Source organism: Euprymna scolopes, chromosome 14, assembly GCF_053919585.1.
Source record: "Euprymna scolopes isolate OS-2025 chromosome 14, ASM5391958v1, whole genome shotgun sequence".
NCBI lineage: Eukaryota > Metazoa > Mollusca > Cephalopoda > Sepiida > Sepiolidae > Euprymna > Euprymna scolopes.
Genome location: NC_136495.1, coordinates 84,792,058 through 84,812,123, shown reverse-complemented (window position 1 = coordinate 84,812,123; position 20,066 = coordinate 84,792,058). Strand labels below are relative to the sequence as shown.

The 20,066-nt window shown below is 33.0% G+C and overlaps 1 protein-coding gene across 1 annotated transcript; it reads left to right on the top strand.

The window, feature by feature from the left end:
• Positions 1 to 3,635: 3,635 nt before the first annotated feature.
• On the top strand, positions 3,636 to 7,792 carry LOC145293140 (uncharacterized). The gene has a single exon (XM_080139554.1). It carries the CDS (start codon positions 3,746 to 3,748, stop codon positions 7,565 to 7,567), a length of 3,822 nt encoding a protein of 1,273 aa, XP_079995680.1. The 5' UTR covers positions 3,636 to 3,745; the 3' UTR covers positions 7,568 to 7,792.
• The last annotated feature ends 12,274 nt before the right edge of the window (positions 7,793 to 20,066 follow it).

Here is a 20,066-nt window from a genome sequence, read left to right as displayed (position 1 = left end):
GTGAAGAGAAAAAGAACTTTAGGTTCTTTCCTACTCTGGAAAAGAATTTATAGATATGCGTGCAGGAAGCTTGGATTATTCTATATATATATATATATATATATATATATATATATATATATATATATATATATATATATGTAATATAAAGCGAACGTCTGTGTGTGCGTGTGTGCGTGTGTGTGTGTGCATGCATGCGTGTGTGTGTGTGTCTGGTCACGAATAGGCTCCTATATGGTTGACTATTTTAAAAAACTGATTACATATAATGATAGAATATGTATCGAGGATCAGGAATGGGTATGTTTGATCTGGCAGAACGGTGGTTCATAAAAATTGTGGGGTCTGCCTTCGTGCCAGGCCTCCAAAGTATGGAAATAAAAAATGAAAAAAAAAATAACGTTTACAAGGATTTTTGATATAGATGTACATAAGAATACTTTGATAAGTATATTTCAACTTAAATAGGGATGGTATAATAAAATTGTGGGGTCTGCTTTCGCGCCTGTACTCCATGGCAATATGGGACAAACTTTAACAAAGACTTTTCGTATCTATTTGCGTAAGTATACTTTGATAATTATGCTTCAGTTTGAAGAAATATGGTATAATAAAATTATTGGATGTTCGTTCGCACCTGACCTCCATAGAATGTAAATATGTCACAAAGTTAAACAAGGTTTTTTAAAAGGGGTGAGGGTCCACAATAACACATTAACTTTAATCTTAATTCACGTTAGCTTTTATTTATTTTTTTGAGTTGAATCACATTGTGTCGAATAAATTCACCTCATAAATTCACGTTCTTATTAAAGTGAAAGCCAAAAAAAAAAAAAAAAATCGGAACTTTAGACAATTCTCGACACAAATTTTGCATAACTCTGTTTTTTTCCTTCTCCACTTGCACGTGCCACTCTTTCGAAAATAGATAAATAATAAAAAAATAAGAACGTTACTTGTTATAGTGTCAAAAGAAGGAAAAAATCCTGCTCACGTGATTACGTGTCTTTTTAAAAACATTTTTTATTTTTATTTATATATCTATTTAAGCTTTTTTTTTGTCAGTTTACTAGAAGGAATTCAGTTGATTACAACCCTTTCTGCGTGTTCTTTACATTACAATAGTACAACACTGAATCCGACAACGCAGTACTACACCGTTCAATACTGTAAAACTGAAACGAAGCTGTTCTGGTTGAAAAGGGCGCCATTTTTTTCTTATTCATATTTACATCGATTTTTGCTTTAAAAAAACTAAAGTAATTACGTGTTTACTTTTTTAATATCCCATTTTGCTATTTCGGATTATTTTACTAAAGTAAGTAAAGCTTAATTATTTTTCAAAACTGCTTTTGTTTCTTTGTTTTTCGATATTTCGTTGATATTATTTAGTAAGAGTGTTTAGCAGAAAAGCTAACAAACAACTACCCGAAAAAATAAATATACAAGAAATGAATGTTACCATAGTCAATAAAAGTTCAGTTCATGTTTTTTTTTGTTTTGAAATAGTTTTTAATGCACTTTACTTGAAATAATTTCAGCGAACCGAAATTAAAACGAAATTTGAGGCGATAACTACTTAAATGAATTTTTATATAAACTACATAAACTACCATAATCGAATATTCCTCAAGCACAAAATAACGGAAAACATTAAAATATGTTTATAAATATTCTTTACGTTGACGGAACTCTCTTAATTTCTTAACACATAATGCTCAGGTGCCCCTCCTTCAAATTGAAAACGGGACCCTCCATTTCAAAGTCGCTGCCATTTTTATTTTTTTTAAAATTGTTCGTGAATTAAAAAAAATGTTTTGTTTTACAAACTACTTAAAATACAAGCCAATGAACTTTTCTAGCATAAAAGTAACTTTTATTGACGATTGTAATATTTATTTCTTGTATATTTATATTATTATATATATAACATTTTCTCTTTGTAAGGAAACATCATTTTGTTGGTCACTCTTTGATATAAAAAATTTTTTTCGCGAAAATTATCTTTACTTTCATCATATTTTGCTTAGGGTAAAATTTTTGAGTATCAAAACCTATCTCTTTACAACCCCCTCCTTATCATAACCTATCATACACACATAATCACAGTCCATTTTCTGTAGGCTGTTATTGAACCCAGTCAACGACGGGTACTTCTGCTAGTATATATATATATATATATATATATATATATATATATATATATATATATATATATATATATATATATATATATTCCTGTTTCTTTTTATTTTTTCTTCCCCTGACAGGTTGCCGACGAAATATATCTTTGACTAATAGGGTGAGCCAATATAAAGATAGATAAATAAATAGATAGATAAATAGATAGATAAAGAGAAGAAGAAGATGAAGAAGAAGAAGATAGAGAGAGAGAGAGAGTGAGAGAGAGAGAATAAAGTTTTTTTTAGGGATTTACAAGTCTGTTAATAGACAGATATTCAGATAGACAGACCAATATATTTTAATGAATTAATTGGTAATAATATTATCAATACTATGACAGGTTTATTATTCAGTCGTTTTGTTTGACTAATCGATCAATCGAGATACAGAGAGAGAGAGAGAGAGAGAGAGAGAGAGAGAGAGAGAGGGGGGGGATTATACTTCGGCTTCGACCTCGATGAAAATATAGTACCTGTTAAAGCCCTCCTCATTTTGGAGAGGAGGGGGCGTTTCCGACGAGACTATTTCTCCCACATAAAAAGTATAGCTGGAAGTGGAATAAGCCTTAAAAACAAACGCAATGTAAATTTTTGTGTCATAATTCTTCACATAAAATGGAGGAAATGTAACTTTATGTATCGATTTTGAGTATTTATTTCAACAGTGCTCAATACGTGAGTAGAGCTCGGTAGTAAGATATGAAAATAGATAGCAATTAAGCTACACACAATCTTTTGCTGTTCATTTCCACAAAAACACTCAGGCTGATTATATATATATATATATAATGCACATATTATTGAATATGCGTTGTTAAAATCTATTTAATACAAACATGATCAACTAAATTGTGAAAATTAAACAATAGTTTGCTTTTATGAATGTGTGTGAGTGTAAGATAGATAGATAAAAAGAGGGAGTTTGTGTATGTGTGTGTGTGTGTGAGAGAGAGAGAGAGAGAGAGAGAGAGAGAGAGAGAGAGAGAGAGAGAGAGAGAGAGAGAGAGAGAGAGAGAGAGAGAGAGAGAGAGATAAGACAGATAAACAACTACTGGCGGAACATGTAATGTTTTGTTGCAAAACAACAAAGAAAGCGTGATAATTTGGAGCGTTTCGTTGGTAAGCGTGTGTGCTTGCGTTTGTCTGCCGAAGAAAACGAAAGAGTTAAAGAGCGAATGAGACGATAAAGGCAGCAGTCACTGAGCAGCATAAACAGCAGTAGCAGCCATTGGAAGGGAAAATAAAGAGAGAAGCTAATCAATGAGAGAGGAAGGAGGAGTAGTGTTTGGTAGGAGGGCTGCTGTATTGGTTGTGAGAGGGGAAAGATGGGGAGGTAAACACAAGCGAAATGCACAGAAGGAGGAAGGAGAAAAGGCTGAGAGAGAGAGAGAATAGCTTGTGGTAGGAGGTGACTGGAACGAGAGAGAGAGAGAGAGAGAGAGAGAGAGAGAGAGAGAGTGAAACATATAGGATAACGAGTTTCTATATCTTTCTCACTCTCTCGTTTCTTCTCTTTCCCAGCAAAAAGAGGAGTGCTTCATACTGAGGCGAGCATTTACACCATGGCTGCCGCGATGGTGGCCGTACTGTCCCCCGCAGTTTCCACCTGTGAACCACTGCCGGCTGCAGCGGTAGGGGCAGGGGTCGAACCTCCAATTGGAATATCACCACCAGCATCATCATCTTCAGGATTATCCATTGCAAAGGTACCAGGAAACGTTTTTAAAAATACATCCGTTTTTATTAAGAATAATAACGCCAGCAACAGCAACAATAATAATATTATCACGACGACGACGACGACCCGACGACTTAAACCAAATTCTTCATCTCTTTTGTTATCTGCCAATAATGGCATTGCAGCTTCCCTATTATCGCGATCTGCGACGACAAACGCCACATCCTCCGAATCCCCGGCTGCATCGCCTTCTTCCTGCATAAATACAACGGACACCTGTGAAGAGAACGTACAGCAGAAGGGGGTGAAATATTCGGCGAATATTCCTCACATCTCACAGCCGTCGTCTTGGACGGCGTCGGCACCAGCGTCCCCGTCGTCCCGGCACAGGGGTGTCGTTATCGACAAATCTTCTTCTATTATTCCGACCAATTCCATCGATGATAACACGGATATAGCTGATAACGTTTCTCTCGGACCAATTCTTACACCCAAAACACTTGCTATCACAACCAATACTACTACAACGACAAATATTGCTGATTCCTTTTCGACTATTTCTACGACAAAAGCCGACAATGATACCAAAGTGACGATCTCACCAACGCCGTCTTTTGCCCCCACGGTAACAACAACAACAACAACGTCAATCATCACATCTGGGGTCGCATCTTCAAATAGATACAACAAAAATAACCTTTGCAACACTAGCAGTAGTAGTACTATTACTACTACTACTAGTAATAGTAGTAGTATCAACCTAACTTCTATTGGCACTACTTCGACTTCTATAATTAGTACAATTTTAAAATCAAATCGTATTAATGTTACTTCTTCTCCAACGTACCCGTCCCTGGACAGTTCTTCAACTACCTGGATTACTAATGATAGAATTACTACTACTACTACTACTACTACTACTACTAATAATAATAATATCCGTCTTTGTACGTCAGCGTCAATTGCCACCGCAATGGGACCAGAAGAAGAAAGAGAAGAAAAAAAGGGAAAGGGATATCCTGAAGTTTCCGATGAAAACAACGGAACTAGTGTCATTATTATTAATACTACTACTGCAACTACTACTACTACCACTAATAGTACTGTTACTACTACTAGTGTTGCTTTTGCCAACCCTAAGCCTAACTTACCCACCACTACGTCGGTCAAGGTACTTGGTAACGCGGGTGCTACGAACACCAACGACACTTGGAAAGACATCACTACCACTACTAGTCATAATAAAATTAATAACAACAATGAAACACACAGAAAAGAAATCTCATTCAACAACGAAAACAATATGAAAAATAATAACAAACACAAAAACAATAATGTCTCCGAACGGTCTAATTTTGATACATACAAACATACAAGCTCCCGAGACGATGTTTCTGAAAGCAATAATAATAATAATAATAATAATAATAACAATGATCGGGACAATAAGAATTGTTCTCTAGATTTCAGCATGGCATGTAGCGAAAGAAACTACCAAGCTGATTCTGATAAAAGATTATTAACTATTAATAAAAGTGATAATGTTAGTAGCAATAGAAGTGACATTTGCAACGAACCAACACAAAATATGCGTGAACATGATCCTCATCATATAAACAATAACAAAAATGATGATGAGGACGCAGAAAGCACAGCTGGTGATAGTGATTTCGATAGTCCCTCTCGTGGGACCGATTATTCACCCAATTGCCAAGCTGCGACCACACCGTCCAGCATCAACATCAACAATAGTAGTAGAAGTAGTATAGCCAGCTGTAGTGGCAGTGATAGTATAGTATCATCGTCTATTACTTCTACATGTGCTACGGATTCAAATAATACAAATGAAAATAAGAGAAGTAGCTCAAATAAATCCTTCCTTGTTACGAACAATATTTCAACAGCGTCGACGACAACGGCTTGTCGTCAGCACATAATCGTCGTACCGACGTTGAAAAGCAAAGAAGAATGTAACATCCCGGGGACCACACAAAGTAACATTTACAATACACACGCTAACAAAAACACGAACCATGATTTAGGCGTAGTAAATTTTAACAGTAACGGAGGTTCTGATGTACCCGGAAGCAAGATAAGGCTAGCATATAAGAACGGATCGAAGATTAGCGCTCGAGCGACTGATCATAGTCCAGACAACGAACTCCAGTGTGAAGAAGAAACGGATGATCGGAAACCGCACCAATCGCACCATATTCTCTATCGATCGCGTGAAAATGACACAACGACATTACCTGAAAAATACAGCACAATCCCACCGTCCTTGGCACTTACACCCCCACCGCCGCCGCCACCTACAACGGGTCGAAAAAATAAAAGAAAGTTAAGTGAACCAAAGAAGCGGACAGATTTTAGCATCAAGCGGTTCTGTTTGAATAATGATGGGGAGGGGATTAATGATGCCAATTACGAGGAGAGTGACATTACCCCGACGAAGAAGAAAGTCGTTCACGAAATCAGCGGTAGAATTGACAGAGATACCAGCAGGTTTCGTCTGAACGCTGATGAAGCATTTTATGTCCAAATGGATGAGGTGGGTCATCAATCTTTGTTAAGTCAACCCTCCCGACCTTCTCTTGTTCAGTTTGGCCACCCGTCCGCCCGTGCCCTTCTCGAGGCCGAGGATACGTACTGCCAATCGTTGGGGCGGATGAGCGTGACAGCGGCTGGCCAATCATTGTTTGAGTCTTCCCTCACGGCGATGGGCGAGTCTTGCTCGGCCTCACCAACACCTCTACAACTTTATCAGCAAAGGTCGCGCGCGGATATTGACGATGAAGACGAAGACGACGACGTTGACGAAGACGACGACGATGATGATGACGATGATCTTGACCCGGACGATATCGACGACGAGTTAACCGAGCGTACTTCCCCCCGGTCCACCCTTCGGCCGCTCCGGGTACCTCTATCTTATCACCGACGTCTTTCTGAGGGAGGGGTGGTCAATGATGTGGCAATTAATATGAGAAGTAGCCGAACTGGTGTAATACGTAACCGCGAAAAAAGCATTTCACGTAAACCGGTGTCGAGGGCGGCAATCACAGCGACTGGTAGTGAGCCGACCAACCCTGGAAAGGGGTTTTCCGTGAGCGCTCCCATCCACAACGCCCGTACTATTTCCGCCGCCGCCGCCGCTGCTGTGTCTTCCTCTTCCTCTGTTATCCCCGGTTCATTATCTCCCCTTCTGTCCATACCACCCCCACCACATACGCTATCCCCGTTCACTTCGCACCTGAATGGTTTCACGCACCACCACCATCTACATAACCACCAGATTCACGGCGTTGCCGAAGGAGTTGTTGGCGGTTTTAAGTCTTCAGGTGGTGTCGACTTAGACACCGACGGTGGAGGTGGTGGTGGCCTCACTAGCGGCAAGAAAACCCGGAAAAATTACAAAAACATGACCCGGGAAAGGAGGATCGAGGCGAATGCCCGTGAACGGTCCAGAGTTCATACGATAAGCGCTGCGTTCGAGAATCTCCGAAGGGCTGTACCTTCTTATTCGTGTAACCAAAAGCTTTCCAAACTGGCTATTCTTCGAATTGCTTGCTGTTACATTCTCGCGTTGGCTCGACTGGCGGACATGGATTATTCGGAAGAGCAAAGCGCCATTTCGTTCGCCGAATGCGTGGATATGTGTACAAAAACAATTCAAACAGAAGGTAGAGCGAGGAGAAGACATTAAAAACTCGACAAATAATGGATAACCGACCACGAACAAAACAATAATATCGCAGACTTTTGTGGTCGAAAAACAAAACAAAAAAAAAAACAAAAAAAACAAAGGAATTGATGTTGAAAAAAGAAAAAATTCCTTTTTCACTTCCTATTTATTTTGATCATTTACGTTTTTTCATTCAGCCTTTCACTGTAAATCTAATTTTTCTTAAAAAAACCCAATTCTACTCAATTTTTTTCACTTTTGCCTATCATTTATTTCATGCATGTTTTTATATTTTTTTTAAATGAATTTCGTTTTAATTTAATAATTTATTCTTCCTTAATATATACAGCTAATCTATATATAAACAAAATATGCAGACCAAGGATAACGGTTGTCTTCAGTCATTCCACTCATTCAGTTAATCAATATTTGGCGAAATCTAGCGAAGGATCCCGTGAACGGTCCAGAGTTCATACGATAAGGATCCCGTAGATATTCTAACTTTGTTAAACGTGCTCATTCGCGCACACTTTTTACCGGTGATTTATTTTTCGTATTGCCACCCAGACTTAGGGTGGTTAAGGAAGGGGGAAGGACATCTGTTAAATACATTTTTATTGTTTTAATCTATTTCAGTCGGATTTCATCCGAGTGCAAAATCATTAAGAAACACATGCCTTTCCTTACCTCTACCACTAACCTGAAGTCCGGATATCAATTCGGAAAAAAAATCTATTTGTAGACATTTTTTTTTTTTTTTTTTTTTTTTGATCGGTCATTTTGTTCAAGACATTTCAACTTTTAGACTTTTGAAATCCCAACTCTTCACCCAGTGTTATGGAATTTTGGATCAATAAACCCAACTTAAAGTATAGGCATATTATCCAGGTACATGGACAACATTTTTAGATTTAAATATTAAACTTTATTTTAAGAATGCGACTTTCTATGTAACTATACATAAAAAAATTAAAATCTAAAAAAAAATCAAATGTTCATTTTCAAAACTAAAAGATTTATGCAAATATTTGTAAGAGAACTTTAAAATAATCAGTTTTCTTTTTCTATAGTCATGAAAGAAGCATTAAGAATTTTTTTGATTTCATATATTTTTTTTTTTTATCGAAATAACTAATTTTATTGACTTTAAGAATAACTTGGTGAGTTTAGCTGGCGATATCCAGGTGTATTAATTTGTTTCGAGCCCCATAGTATTTTTAAGACTAAACTAACCCATCAACTCTGTAGTTTAATATTTACTTTGTTCGGATTTCAAAATCAAATGCTAACAAAATATTAAAAAGTTCAATTCGATATAAAGTTATACAACATTCGAACTAATATTTTGAAGTGTAACAGGAATCTGCTCATGTACAACCATGAGAAAATAGTGATAAAACAAGATGTTGTAAATTATATAATCCATAACAAAATAATTTTGATACTTCACTACAATTATTGAAAGAATGCGAACAGTTATTGTTTTCATATTTAGATGTAAATCATTACTATTATTACGGACGGTTGAGAAATTCATTAAAAACTATTTTTTCTGTACATGCTCATTTGTGACGTATTTGCGTACACACAATTTTATTTAAAATAATTCAAATCAATTAAATTTGTGAATTAAATAATGCGAGAAAAATAATTATTTCGGTAATGATTGCTTGGCAGCAGATTAGTTTTGATTCTGGAAAATTAGATTACTTTAAACTTTTTACACATTTTTCACGTAGAAAAATCGAAAATGAATACAAAGTAAATTGTTTTTGACTTATTTCCCAATTATGTCCTTTAAAATAATTTATCACTATTAGTAGTGCTTAACACATTAGAACACAAGTTATATCTCGTAACAAAAAACTGTCAAATAAAAATGTACTCTTTAACATTTCAGAAATGAAAAAAAGTGATTTTTTTTTTTTTTTTACTTCATGTTCTTTGCTTGTCTCTAAACCTTTTATTACGTCGAGGTAAACATTTTTTTGTTATGATCTCTAGAGTCTTTTTTACCTCCATCCAGAAGGTTAGACACGAGGTCAAGATGAAATTGTTTCTGTGGAACGAACTGGATTTGAACTTTGCACACCCAGGTTGTTGGTTCATAAATTTCCATTTGTTATGAAAAAAGATGAAACTCTGACCAAATCCATTGATAAGTAAATTAACGGCCTTAGAAAGGTAGCCCCCCTTTTGTTTTATATAAAATATTTTTCATGGAGGGGTTGCGTGCGGAAGTGTCAAAGATGACCTAGTCTATATAACTTGGTATTCAAAGTTTTAATAGTTTAATCTTGTGAAACGGAGAAATGAAATCTCCAAGTCTGCAAACGCACACACACACACATTTTATATATATATATATATATATATATATATATATATATATATATATAAAATCAAAAGTTTCTTCTGGTTTTCAATGTTTCATTTTTTTTTTTTTTTTTTTTTTTCCTCTCGGAGTTACCACTTTTAAAGCTTCGAACCCGGGCACTTCCATTTCTGACAGGTGTGTCGTGTGTGCCCTCGGGGGTCTCCTGTTTTAGTTTCGTTTAAAATATTAGAGAAAAATCGGTTTTAACAATGATGAAACAAAACTCCAAATAATCTGAACAATTGCTGCCATAATTAATTTGCTAAAAATTATATTTAGTAATTCTTTTTTTTTTTGTTAAAATAACAAAATCTGTGTATTAGTTTATGTTTACTATGTTCTAGATTTTGGAGGGAGGTCCATCCGCTCTTCATGCCGGTACTGACTCGAATAGCAAAATCAAATTCAGATTTGTTTAGAACGAATAAAAAATGTTATTTCTCAAATTTCCATTGAGTATGACGTCTTCATCCCCCCCCCCCATCACTGTCGCCGTTAAACAAACCTTTACAACCACGACTTAGAGGCGTGGAGAGTTGAGGCACACAACTAGTTGCATCATCTTAAATATGTTTGTTAAACTGTACGACAGGTGCGCAGAGGTGCGCATGGGAAAATTAATGACTATTAAAGTAATGCACAAATCCATCATAAAACATGTACATTTAAAACGTAATTCAGTTGAGAAATTAGTATTCAATTAGAATGTGTCACCCATTTCGCTTTTTTTGTTCACCTAAGTATTAGTTAAAATTGAGTGTTAGTTTGTCTTGAATTTTGATTTTTTTTTTGTCAATTTATCACTATCGTTTTTTTTAATATATTTTTTTTTAAATAATAGACCATCTCATTAAATTCCATAAATTTTTAAACAGATTTTAATTTGATAAAACACTAAAAATATTGAATTAGTTACATTCTTAACATTTTAGAAAGTAAATTAGTATTTTATTCCCCCTCAAACCCCCCAAATCCAATATAAGACAAATTAATTTTATGTTTATTTAATTAATTTTAGCTTTAATACATAACTATTGAACCGAAATGACTTCCTATATAACAGTTTTATAGCTTTAAAATTTCGAAAAATATTCTATTTTTATCTCATTATGGACAAGAAAAATGTTCACTATCTGATATTCGAAAATACCTTTCTATTCTCAATTATACAAGTGAAAGTAATTTCTGGCTTGAAATTCTTTTCATATTAAAAAAAACCCTGTCTTCTTGAACATGCGCCTCTGTTCTATAAAAGGAATATACTATAAATGGTTGCACACGCCAATATGTTGGCGTTAATGATGAGTTGAAATCCAAAATTAATTTAATTCTTTTCTGAGAAATTATTTAACGTGAATATGCAGAGAATATGGAACTGATACAAATTATTGAAATATTCTTAAACATAAATTATTTTCCCATTTCTTTATAATAATTTCTTTATTACTATCAAATTATTTAGAATCATTTAAAATAGTTTTGATTTCCAAAATTCGCACAGCTCAAAAGGGTAATAATTAATCTTAATATCTAAACTTAACTATAAATATAAATTTTGGACATGATTTCAGCAACGTTGCTGGAATTTTGAATGACTATTTAAATTTTTTTTTTTTTTTTTTTTTTTTTAGATATGTCACTTACTTAAACGATTCATTTGTAAAGTTTACAAATATCCAAAAATTAAGTTTTCTATTTTTAAACAGGGATTTCGTTTCCAACAAATAAAATGGAACCGTTTATGTTGGAAATAAATTAGAGAAAGAATTTCAAACATTATTTCATTCGAAAATATCGTCGTTTTGGATAATTCATTTAATTTTTAAGGCTAGATTTTGCATTGTTCAAATTCTCGGAAAAAAAAAACTTGAACTGATTCGATATGAAGTTTACTTGTTTGGGAGTCTTTTTAATTTCATTTAACTAATTTTTAAAAAACTTTTTCGGCGGAGTTTACAACCATCACCCTCATGCGTAATTTTTATACTGATAGGTTTTAAAAAAAATTTTTCACTGGATTATTATTGATTGGACACTAATTAACCAGATTATGAAGAAAAAATTGAAAAAAAAATATTTCGACATTTGAAAATGGGTGCTCACTTTTTAGTTACAACGTTCTGGTAAATCGGGCACCCATTTTTTTCTAAATACGAAAGTGTCTTCGGGAGATGAAATCGTCCCATGTTGACGGAGCTATGTATCGGGAAGCGTGCGATATGAAAATTGACAACGGGATGGAAAATTATGAAACATTTCTCCAGCATGTTAGGGAAATTTATAATAAATTAAAAAAAAACAAACAAAAAAACTTGCTACATTAAATAAAAACACTAAAAACATATCCAGTTAGGTAGACAAGTAACTTATATTGCCTTTGATAACATTTATGTTATATATTTGTTTTTTGACAACTCTTTCGAACCTGTGTACAAACCCAAAAAACTAGATAAGCTTAAAAAAAACCCCCAAAAACTCGAAACTTTATTTTCATAAAAACAAAAAAAAAAAAAGTCATGTTCAATTCTATCTTTTTTTTTCTTTGAGAAACAAATATATTTCTGACTTACAAATGCGGTAGAGGCTCATATTATTTTTACTTTCTATGGTTTTGATATACCCACGTTTTTATTGGTTACAAAATGGGTGACTGATTTACCAGAACGTCGTAACTAAAAAGTGAGCACCCCTTTCAAATGTCGAAATAATGATAAAATTTTTTTTTTTCATAATCTGGTTAATTAATGTCCAATCAATCCAGTGAAAAAAATTAAAAAAAAAAAAAAAAAAAAAGCAAACTACTAGTATACAAATTACGCAGCGAGGGTAGGGGGGAGATGGTTGTACAACTCCGCCACTTTTTCAATTAAAAAAGACAGATTTTGAAAGTTAAATTTACTTAATACGGCATTGTTTGGCAATTGAATTATTAATGGAACTAAATTGTAATAAAACTAAAATAATTTTATTGAATCTCAATTCACCAACGTATAAGCTGCAAAGATGATCAAACTTTTATGTTGATTTTTTTTTTTTTTTTTTTTTTTGCTAAATATTTTAATTATCGAATTCAGTTCTATTCCACTGTTTAAATCCTTTAGAATTTCGAAGAGTCGCCAGATGATACCACCCTTAAAAATACTATTAACAAGAGTAAAATAATTGACACGTTTACAAAGAAACCGAAATGCATTGTGATAGATTTAATTTCGAAATTAAATTATTTAAAAAATGATTTTAAAAAAATGTTCGTTTTACTATATTTAATTCGAATTGCATTTTGGTTTTAATATTCGATTAATGTTAATTATCAAAAACACCCACGGAAGTTTCATGCGGATAACTGAATATTGACAAGAAAGCTTGGTTTCTTGTATCTTTCCCTTTTAATGATATAAAATTTAATGATAATTAAATATAAAATTTAATGATAACTAAAAATCTGATTTTTATATTTATTTTCTATTGCACTTTTACGCCAACCGCTTGAATATCTACAAAATTGGTATTAAAGTAGTATTTTAGAGTAAGTTAATACTTCACAAAAATTTACGTTAAATAACAGCGTTGAAAAGAATGGGTAACTATTTTATTTCTAACGCGGCCACATTTCCAGCAATTGAATTTATTCAAATGAATAATAGATTGCTGAAAATAAGTATTTGTTTTCGTATTGCCTACCCGAACTTGGGCTTAGTGCTGGGATTGATGAAACATGTTTTGATTTCGAACTAGTATCGAAGAGGTCTATAAAAAGATACAAATAATTTTTATTTTTCCGTTAAAATAATTAGGATGATCCAAATTTACCATAAAATGAGTGAGAGTAACATGCTCCACATCATGACATTAATCGATTTTCAATCTAAACACTAGATTCTGTCGTCAGGACCAACCAAACTAGAGATGTTTCTTTTTTAATCATATAAAAATACTTTCGAAATCATTTATAAATTTAATCTTCACTTTTAATATTGAAAAAAAAAAAAAATTCTAACCCAGCTTTATATATTCTGCTAAGAAACTAAAAAACAAAACAAAAGAAAAAAATGATTAAGCTAAGTTATTTAAACGAATCCAAACAATTTAAGTCTTTTTGTTCGCTATACCCTTCATCCTCTGTTTTTGTTTTCCTACAATCCTATAGCTGACATAGTATTCATAATACAATGATATTCTCTTTTATTTATAATCGATCATTCCAATCTCCTGCTTTTAGTTTTCTTGCCTGTGTTTATTGATAGAGATAGACGGGAGCGAGAATGATAGAAATTGTATAAAACTACAGCGAAGTTCACGAAACGTAGAGTAAGAAAGAGTAAAAACCCACTAAGTGTCTGTGTATTAATGCAGACTCTTAGTGAGATATGGTTGAGTTGCAAAATACACTTAAATGGATCTCTTTAAAACCTAACTCAAGCGAAAAACAAATATTTTAATATTTGTTGTATTTAAATACTGGAAAGTCTTAAGGCAACAGTCATTAATTCAGCCTTGGTATATTACTACTACTGATAATAATGATGGTATGTAATTATTAAATGAAATCGCTGTACATTTTTCTCTCTAGTAAAATAGCTACTTCAATTCCTTTAATCGTTTCTTGAAACTACATGATTTTATTCTTTTATTTTATTATTTAGGCAAGGACAAGTATTAAGTTGAAAAGCCATTGTCTACAAAAATGCCCTAGCAGCATCGTTGGTATTAGGCGATTAGCGATAACTAAGTCCTTTCTCAAAGAGAAGTTAAAGTCCATTGGGGTGAACCACTGAACCACCTGAGATCGAACAGGAGCACACAACCAAGTAATTGTCGGGTTAGGATTGTCGATATATTTCATGTTTAAACACTGGATCCTAACATGAGTATTCTTTTTAAAGAACGTTTAGCAATTGTGAAATCACATTTCTAACATAAATTCGTGTCTCGAATGATTCTTATTATAAACTTGGATGGTAATGCATAAACTTTCTTCATTAAAAGCAATGATAATTCTGTCATGTTCGTTTGTGTGAAACCACACGACAACACGTGTACAAATATCAAATTGTCAGTACAAATATCAAATTGTCAGTACAAATATCAAATGTTTTGAAAGGTTTGTTGGCGAAATATCATTTGGAGTGTAGAGAAGAATTACAGCACACGTTGAACAACGGTTTGATGAACGCAATGCGAAAAACTGTCAGCAGCACGTGATGTTGATTGTATGCACTCTTCAAATTTGAACTTACACTATTGGGAACTTTACCCTGGCAGATATAGCAGCTATCCCCACCTATCTATTAATATAATAAATGTGAAATTATCAAGGTTTGTTTCCCTAAAGCCTTTTCGCAAAAAAAAAAAAAAAAAAAAAAAAAAATTTAATCCTAAAATATACCTTGATACTTTGATTGAGCTATGCTTGAAAAAAAAAACAACCCGTTTTAATTCTAATTAGCCGTAATTCAACAAGTTATCCTCCTCTCTCATTCTCTCTCATACTGTTCATTCAACATCAATCCAAAATTATTGGTACGTGCAAAATGAATGCCGATGCTCAAAATGTATAAACATTTGGACTCCTCCCTTTACTTATAAATTCATCAAAATCAGTAAAATAACTAATTTTAATGAAATTTTCACTATTTATCAAATAATGATCACAGAATATAATGAACCCATCGTTTTTATTTAAATCTTAGTGAAAATGTATTATTTCGGTTAAACAAAAATACCTTTACTAAAGTTATAATTTTCAGTAGTTTAAAAAAAAATGCATTAATTTATTTTTGCTTTTTCTTATGAAAATAAAACATAACTTATATCAATTAAAACAAATAAGTTTACAGGAACATTACAAAAAGTCCCCTAAAATCCGTATTAATAAATTCGACATAACTCGAACAAAAATTAATTTCTGAACTACTATCATTGAATTAAGCATTGTGTATTTAATATTTTCCCACAAATCTTTTTTTTTTTTTTTTTTTAATTTTTTTATTACAGGTTTCGCATAATTTTTATGTGAGATTCTAATATTTTCCTGTCTTGCATGAATGTGAAACTTTCGGTGTAACATAACTTTTACATAATCTTGAAAAATAAAAATAAAAACATTAAATAGAAACATAGAAACATGATTAAATTGAAAAATAGTAAAAATTATACAAACATTCAGGATAGGAATGTACGGATAAACATCTGAGGAAAGAAAAAGAAAACCAGCACCCTTACCCCCTTTTAATTATATGCTGCCATTTTTAGACAGCCTTTCGACTGTCTCAGATTTGGGGCTTTCGCATAATCGATGTTTACAAAACGATTTTGCTAAGGGCAAAATCCCTCGATTTTGGCGGCTAATTAAGCTTTTTTTGTACAAACAAGGTGTCTTTTTTTTTAAAATTTAATTCAGTATCTTAGGACTTTACTAATTATCTTTGAAATAAACCCAGAAAACTAATATTTATCTTTCAAAGAAGTTTTACAATGAATTTATTCAACTTCCAAAGTTTAGCTGAATTGGTTAGCTCGCCGTGAAAACATTTTTCATAACTTTTTTTTTCACGTGTACAATTTTTTTTTTTTTTTTTTTTTTTTTACTTTAGGAAAATTAACTTAGTCTTTAATCTTTCAAATACAATGAAGAGTTAGTCGGGAACCTACAAAAAATTATGATAAATCGGCTTTCAAAACTATGTCCCCCTATCTTTATTCGGCCATTATTTGCCCGTACTACAAAAATTGATATCCGACAGCATTTAGAAAAAGTAACTCTTAAGCGTTTACATACATGTCCACACACACACACACACACACACACACACACATATCACAAATACATATGAAAATAAGACTGCAAAATGCGTTTCTTTATTTCTATACAAAACAAAGACAATAATAATAGCACCTCTTATATATATATATATATATATATATATATATATATATATATATATATATAAATTAGCCTGATGATTTTCTCCAGGAATGATACATGATTGTTTTTTTAGTAGCTTAGTTGCTATAAATATATTTTCTGTTTGTAAACAATACTTTAGAATATATAGTTTCCATGACAACATGGATTGTTAATGACTTGTCACGTGATGGAAGCGTAGTTTTATTCACCAACTGGAATCAAATGTAAAATGGACGTTTGACGAAGGAGCGAATTGTTGGTTTTGCTGCAATACATGATTGCATTTTCCTATCACTGTTTCAAGAAAAAAGTTATAATGATTCCATTGTACACTCATTGTTTTAATAATTTTTATTTTTTTTTAGTTAAAGATATGAATATGTTTATCCTAGTGTTAAATAATATAATCAATAATGCATAATTACATAAGCACAAACAATATACATCTTCCTCTTCATTAGGTTCTATTGTTTTTTTCCAACTCTACCATAAGGTTGTGCATGACCCCCCCCCCCCGATGAATTGAACTTTACTGTCGCCACCCATAGCCGGAAAAGACCTAACACAAGACAGATGACCTCAAGCACATGGCGTCGCAGAGACGGCCTCACATATAAATAGATGTCGTTATCAACCTTTGTTTTGTCCTAAAAGTTCATTTCACAGTTCAGGATAGGAGCTAACAAATTAATGGTAGGTTTAACACAAACAACATAATCTTAAGATGGCTTTATCACACACACACACACACACATATATATATATATATATATATATTTATCCCAGACGCACACACATATATATTTATCCCACACGCACATATATATATGAGGAAAAAAATTCGTTCGACTAAATACTTCAAAAAAACAATTTACAAAGTCCTTATTCTGCAGTGTTTAAAAAAAAAAATGCTATTCTTCTCATCATAGGACAGAAACAGATCAGCAAATTATATTTGTAGCAATGCTAGAATTTGCTGGTTATGGCATTAAATGAAACCGCAATGTATTGTAGTATAGTGTATTATAGTATAGTTTATTACGCTATAATAAATTGCGGTTTAATTTAATGCAATAACCAGCAAATTCTAACATTGCTACAGATATAATTGTCTGATCTCTTTCTGTCCTTTAATGAGACGAATAGCAAGAATGGCATTCTTTGAAAATCCACGGAATAAGGACTTTGTGAATTGTTTTTAGAGTATTCAGCTGACAATTTTATTGTAAATTTCAACTTAGTTTGAATTTTTTTTTCTTATAATAAGCTCAACCCTCTATTGTGTGTGTATTGAGCTTTTTTATTTGGTTAAGATTAAAAAATATATATATATAAATACTGGTATTCATATTAGATTGAAGTTTACCATTGCTCATATCAGATAAACACAGCATCTTTTTTTATTTCATTATATATACATATGCAAATATAAGCACACATATGCATGCATATATCTATGCATATATAAACAGACATGGGAGCACATTTAAGGCTGTAAACGACCAAGCTCTCTCTGATTCTCTCTCCTTTGATCTTGAGCATGCGGTACAATGGGGGGAAAAGTGGCTGGTTACTTTTAATGCATCTAAAACCGCTTCTATTTTTGCATCAACGTTCTGATCTCCATCCGGTATCAATTGAAATGAATGGCTCTCGTCTTGGGGAGGCACCATGTTTTGACAAGCTTCTGGGTTTGACCTTTAATCCTGATCTAAAATTTAATACGTACATCAAATCGGTTGCCAAGATCGCTGGAAAAATGATGGGATCCTTGCAATTCTCTACCTATCTAAGTGCTAGGTACATCCAAGAATGAAGTATTGCTGTCACATCTGGGTAGGAGCTGCTAGGATGATCTTATCCTGCCTTGACTGAGTTCAGAATAGACTTTGTAGCCTCGTGGGGGATGCTCTTTTCTCTTCCCTGCAACCTCTTTCTCACAGAAGAGACGTTGCAAGCCTGTTTCTGTTGCATCATTATTTTCATGGCAAGTGCTCGTCTGAGCTCTAATCTATGGTTCCCCCCTCGCCAAACATTCACGAGAAACACGTGTTTGGCTGTAACCACTATCAATAATTCACCCACTCTTTATCTGTGCCTAAACTTAAATGTGGATTCCATGAACAAAGCTTCTTTCTAAGAACTGTACACCTGTGGAACTCTCTTCTGTTTACCTGCTTTCCAGCTGACTACAATATGGCCGTCTTCAAGTCCAACGTAAACAAGTTCTTGATGAGCCGTTCCCTTGAAGTAATCCAATTTACCAAATTTACACTTCTAACAATTACTATGATATTGTCCTTTTGAACACTGTGCACTCTTTAACCCTTATCCTCCAGAGGCCTCTGGGCTTTGATAAGTGGTGATTCCTTTGTAAAAAAAAATAATATAAACACAGATGCAGGCATATATATATATGCATATGTAAGCACACATATATGTGCACACACATATGCATAGCCTAACAAATTTTCATACAGATAAACTCAGAAAATTATGTGTAGTTTTATTACTATGGTTATTTTCAAACTATATATACATACATATATGTACATGCTTATATACATATCCATATATATATATATATATATAAACATGCACATAAACACATATATATGCATATATAAGGTGTGATAAGTTTCTAAAACAGTCTCTATGTACAGTTTTTTCTTTTCTCTTTTAAAATCTCTTGATTCAGTTCTGTAGAGTAAGGACAAAACTGTTTGGGTGGCTTTTTTTCATTTTAATTAATTACAATAAAATGTCTTCCTTTCATACTTGCACTATAAAGATTCTGAAATTGAAGAAGACCCGCCCTAACATTGAAGAAGACCCGCCCTAACATTGGTAAAATTGTCAGAACAGTTTTGCACCACTTTTATCAACCTATTACAAAGATTAAGATCAAGATTTAATCCTACTAAACCTCATATCTTGTATCCTTATTCCAATTTTTATCAAAATCCATGACATGATTTTGATTCTAGAACATATCTAATATTAAAAGCTTAAGACACCTTAAGCTTAAGAAAGAATTGAAATTCAGAGAATCTTGTTTGATGAAGATGAATTTAATTTAATACAAATCGAAAAAATCAAATGGGGGGAGTTTTTATTTGCACTGAAAATCCTTTAAAATACACCAAAAGGAATTTGGACATTATTTCTAAAACTTTTTGTTAAAATTTCACAAAGTTTTATCTGAATCTTCACAAAAGGTTTGCAATCCCTGCACA

Bases quoted from the DNA above. Each gene is read 5' to 3' on its own strand.
- LOC145293140 (XM_080139554.1), top strand. From the start codon at position 3,746: ATGGCTGCCGCGATGGTGGCCGTACTGTCCCCCGCAGTTTCCACCTGT.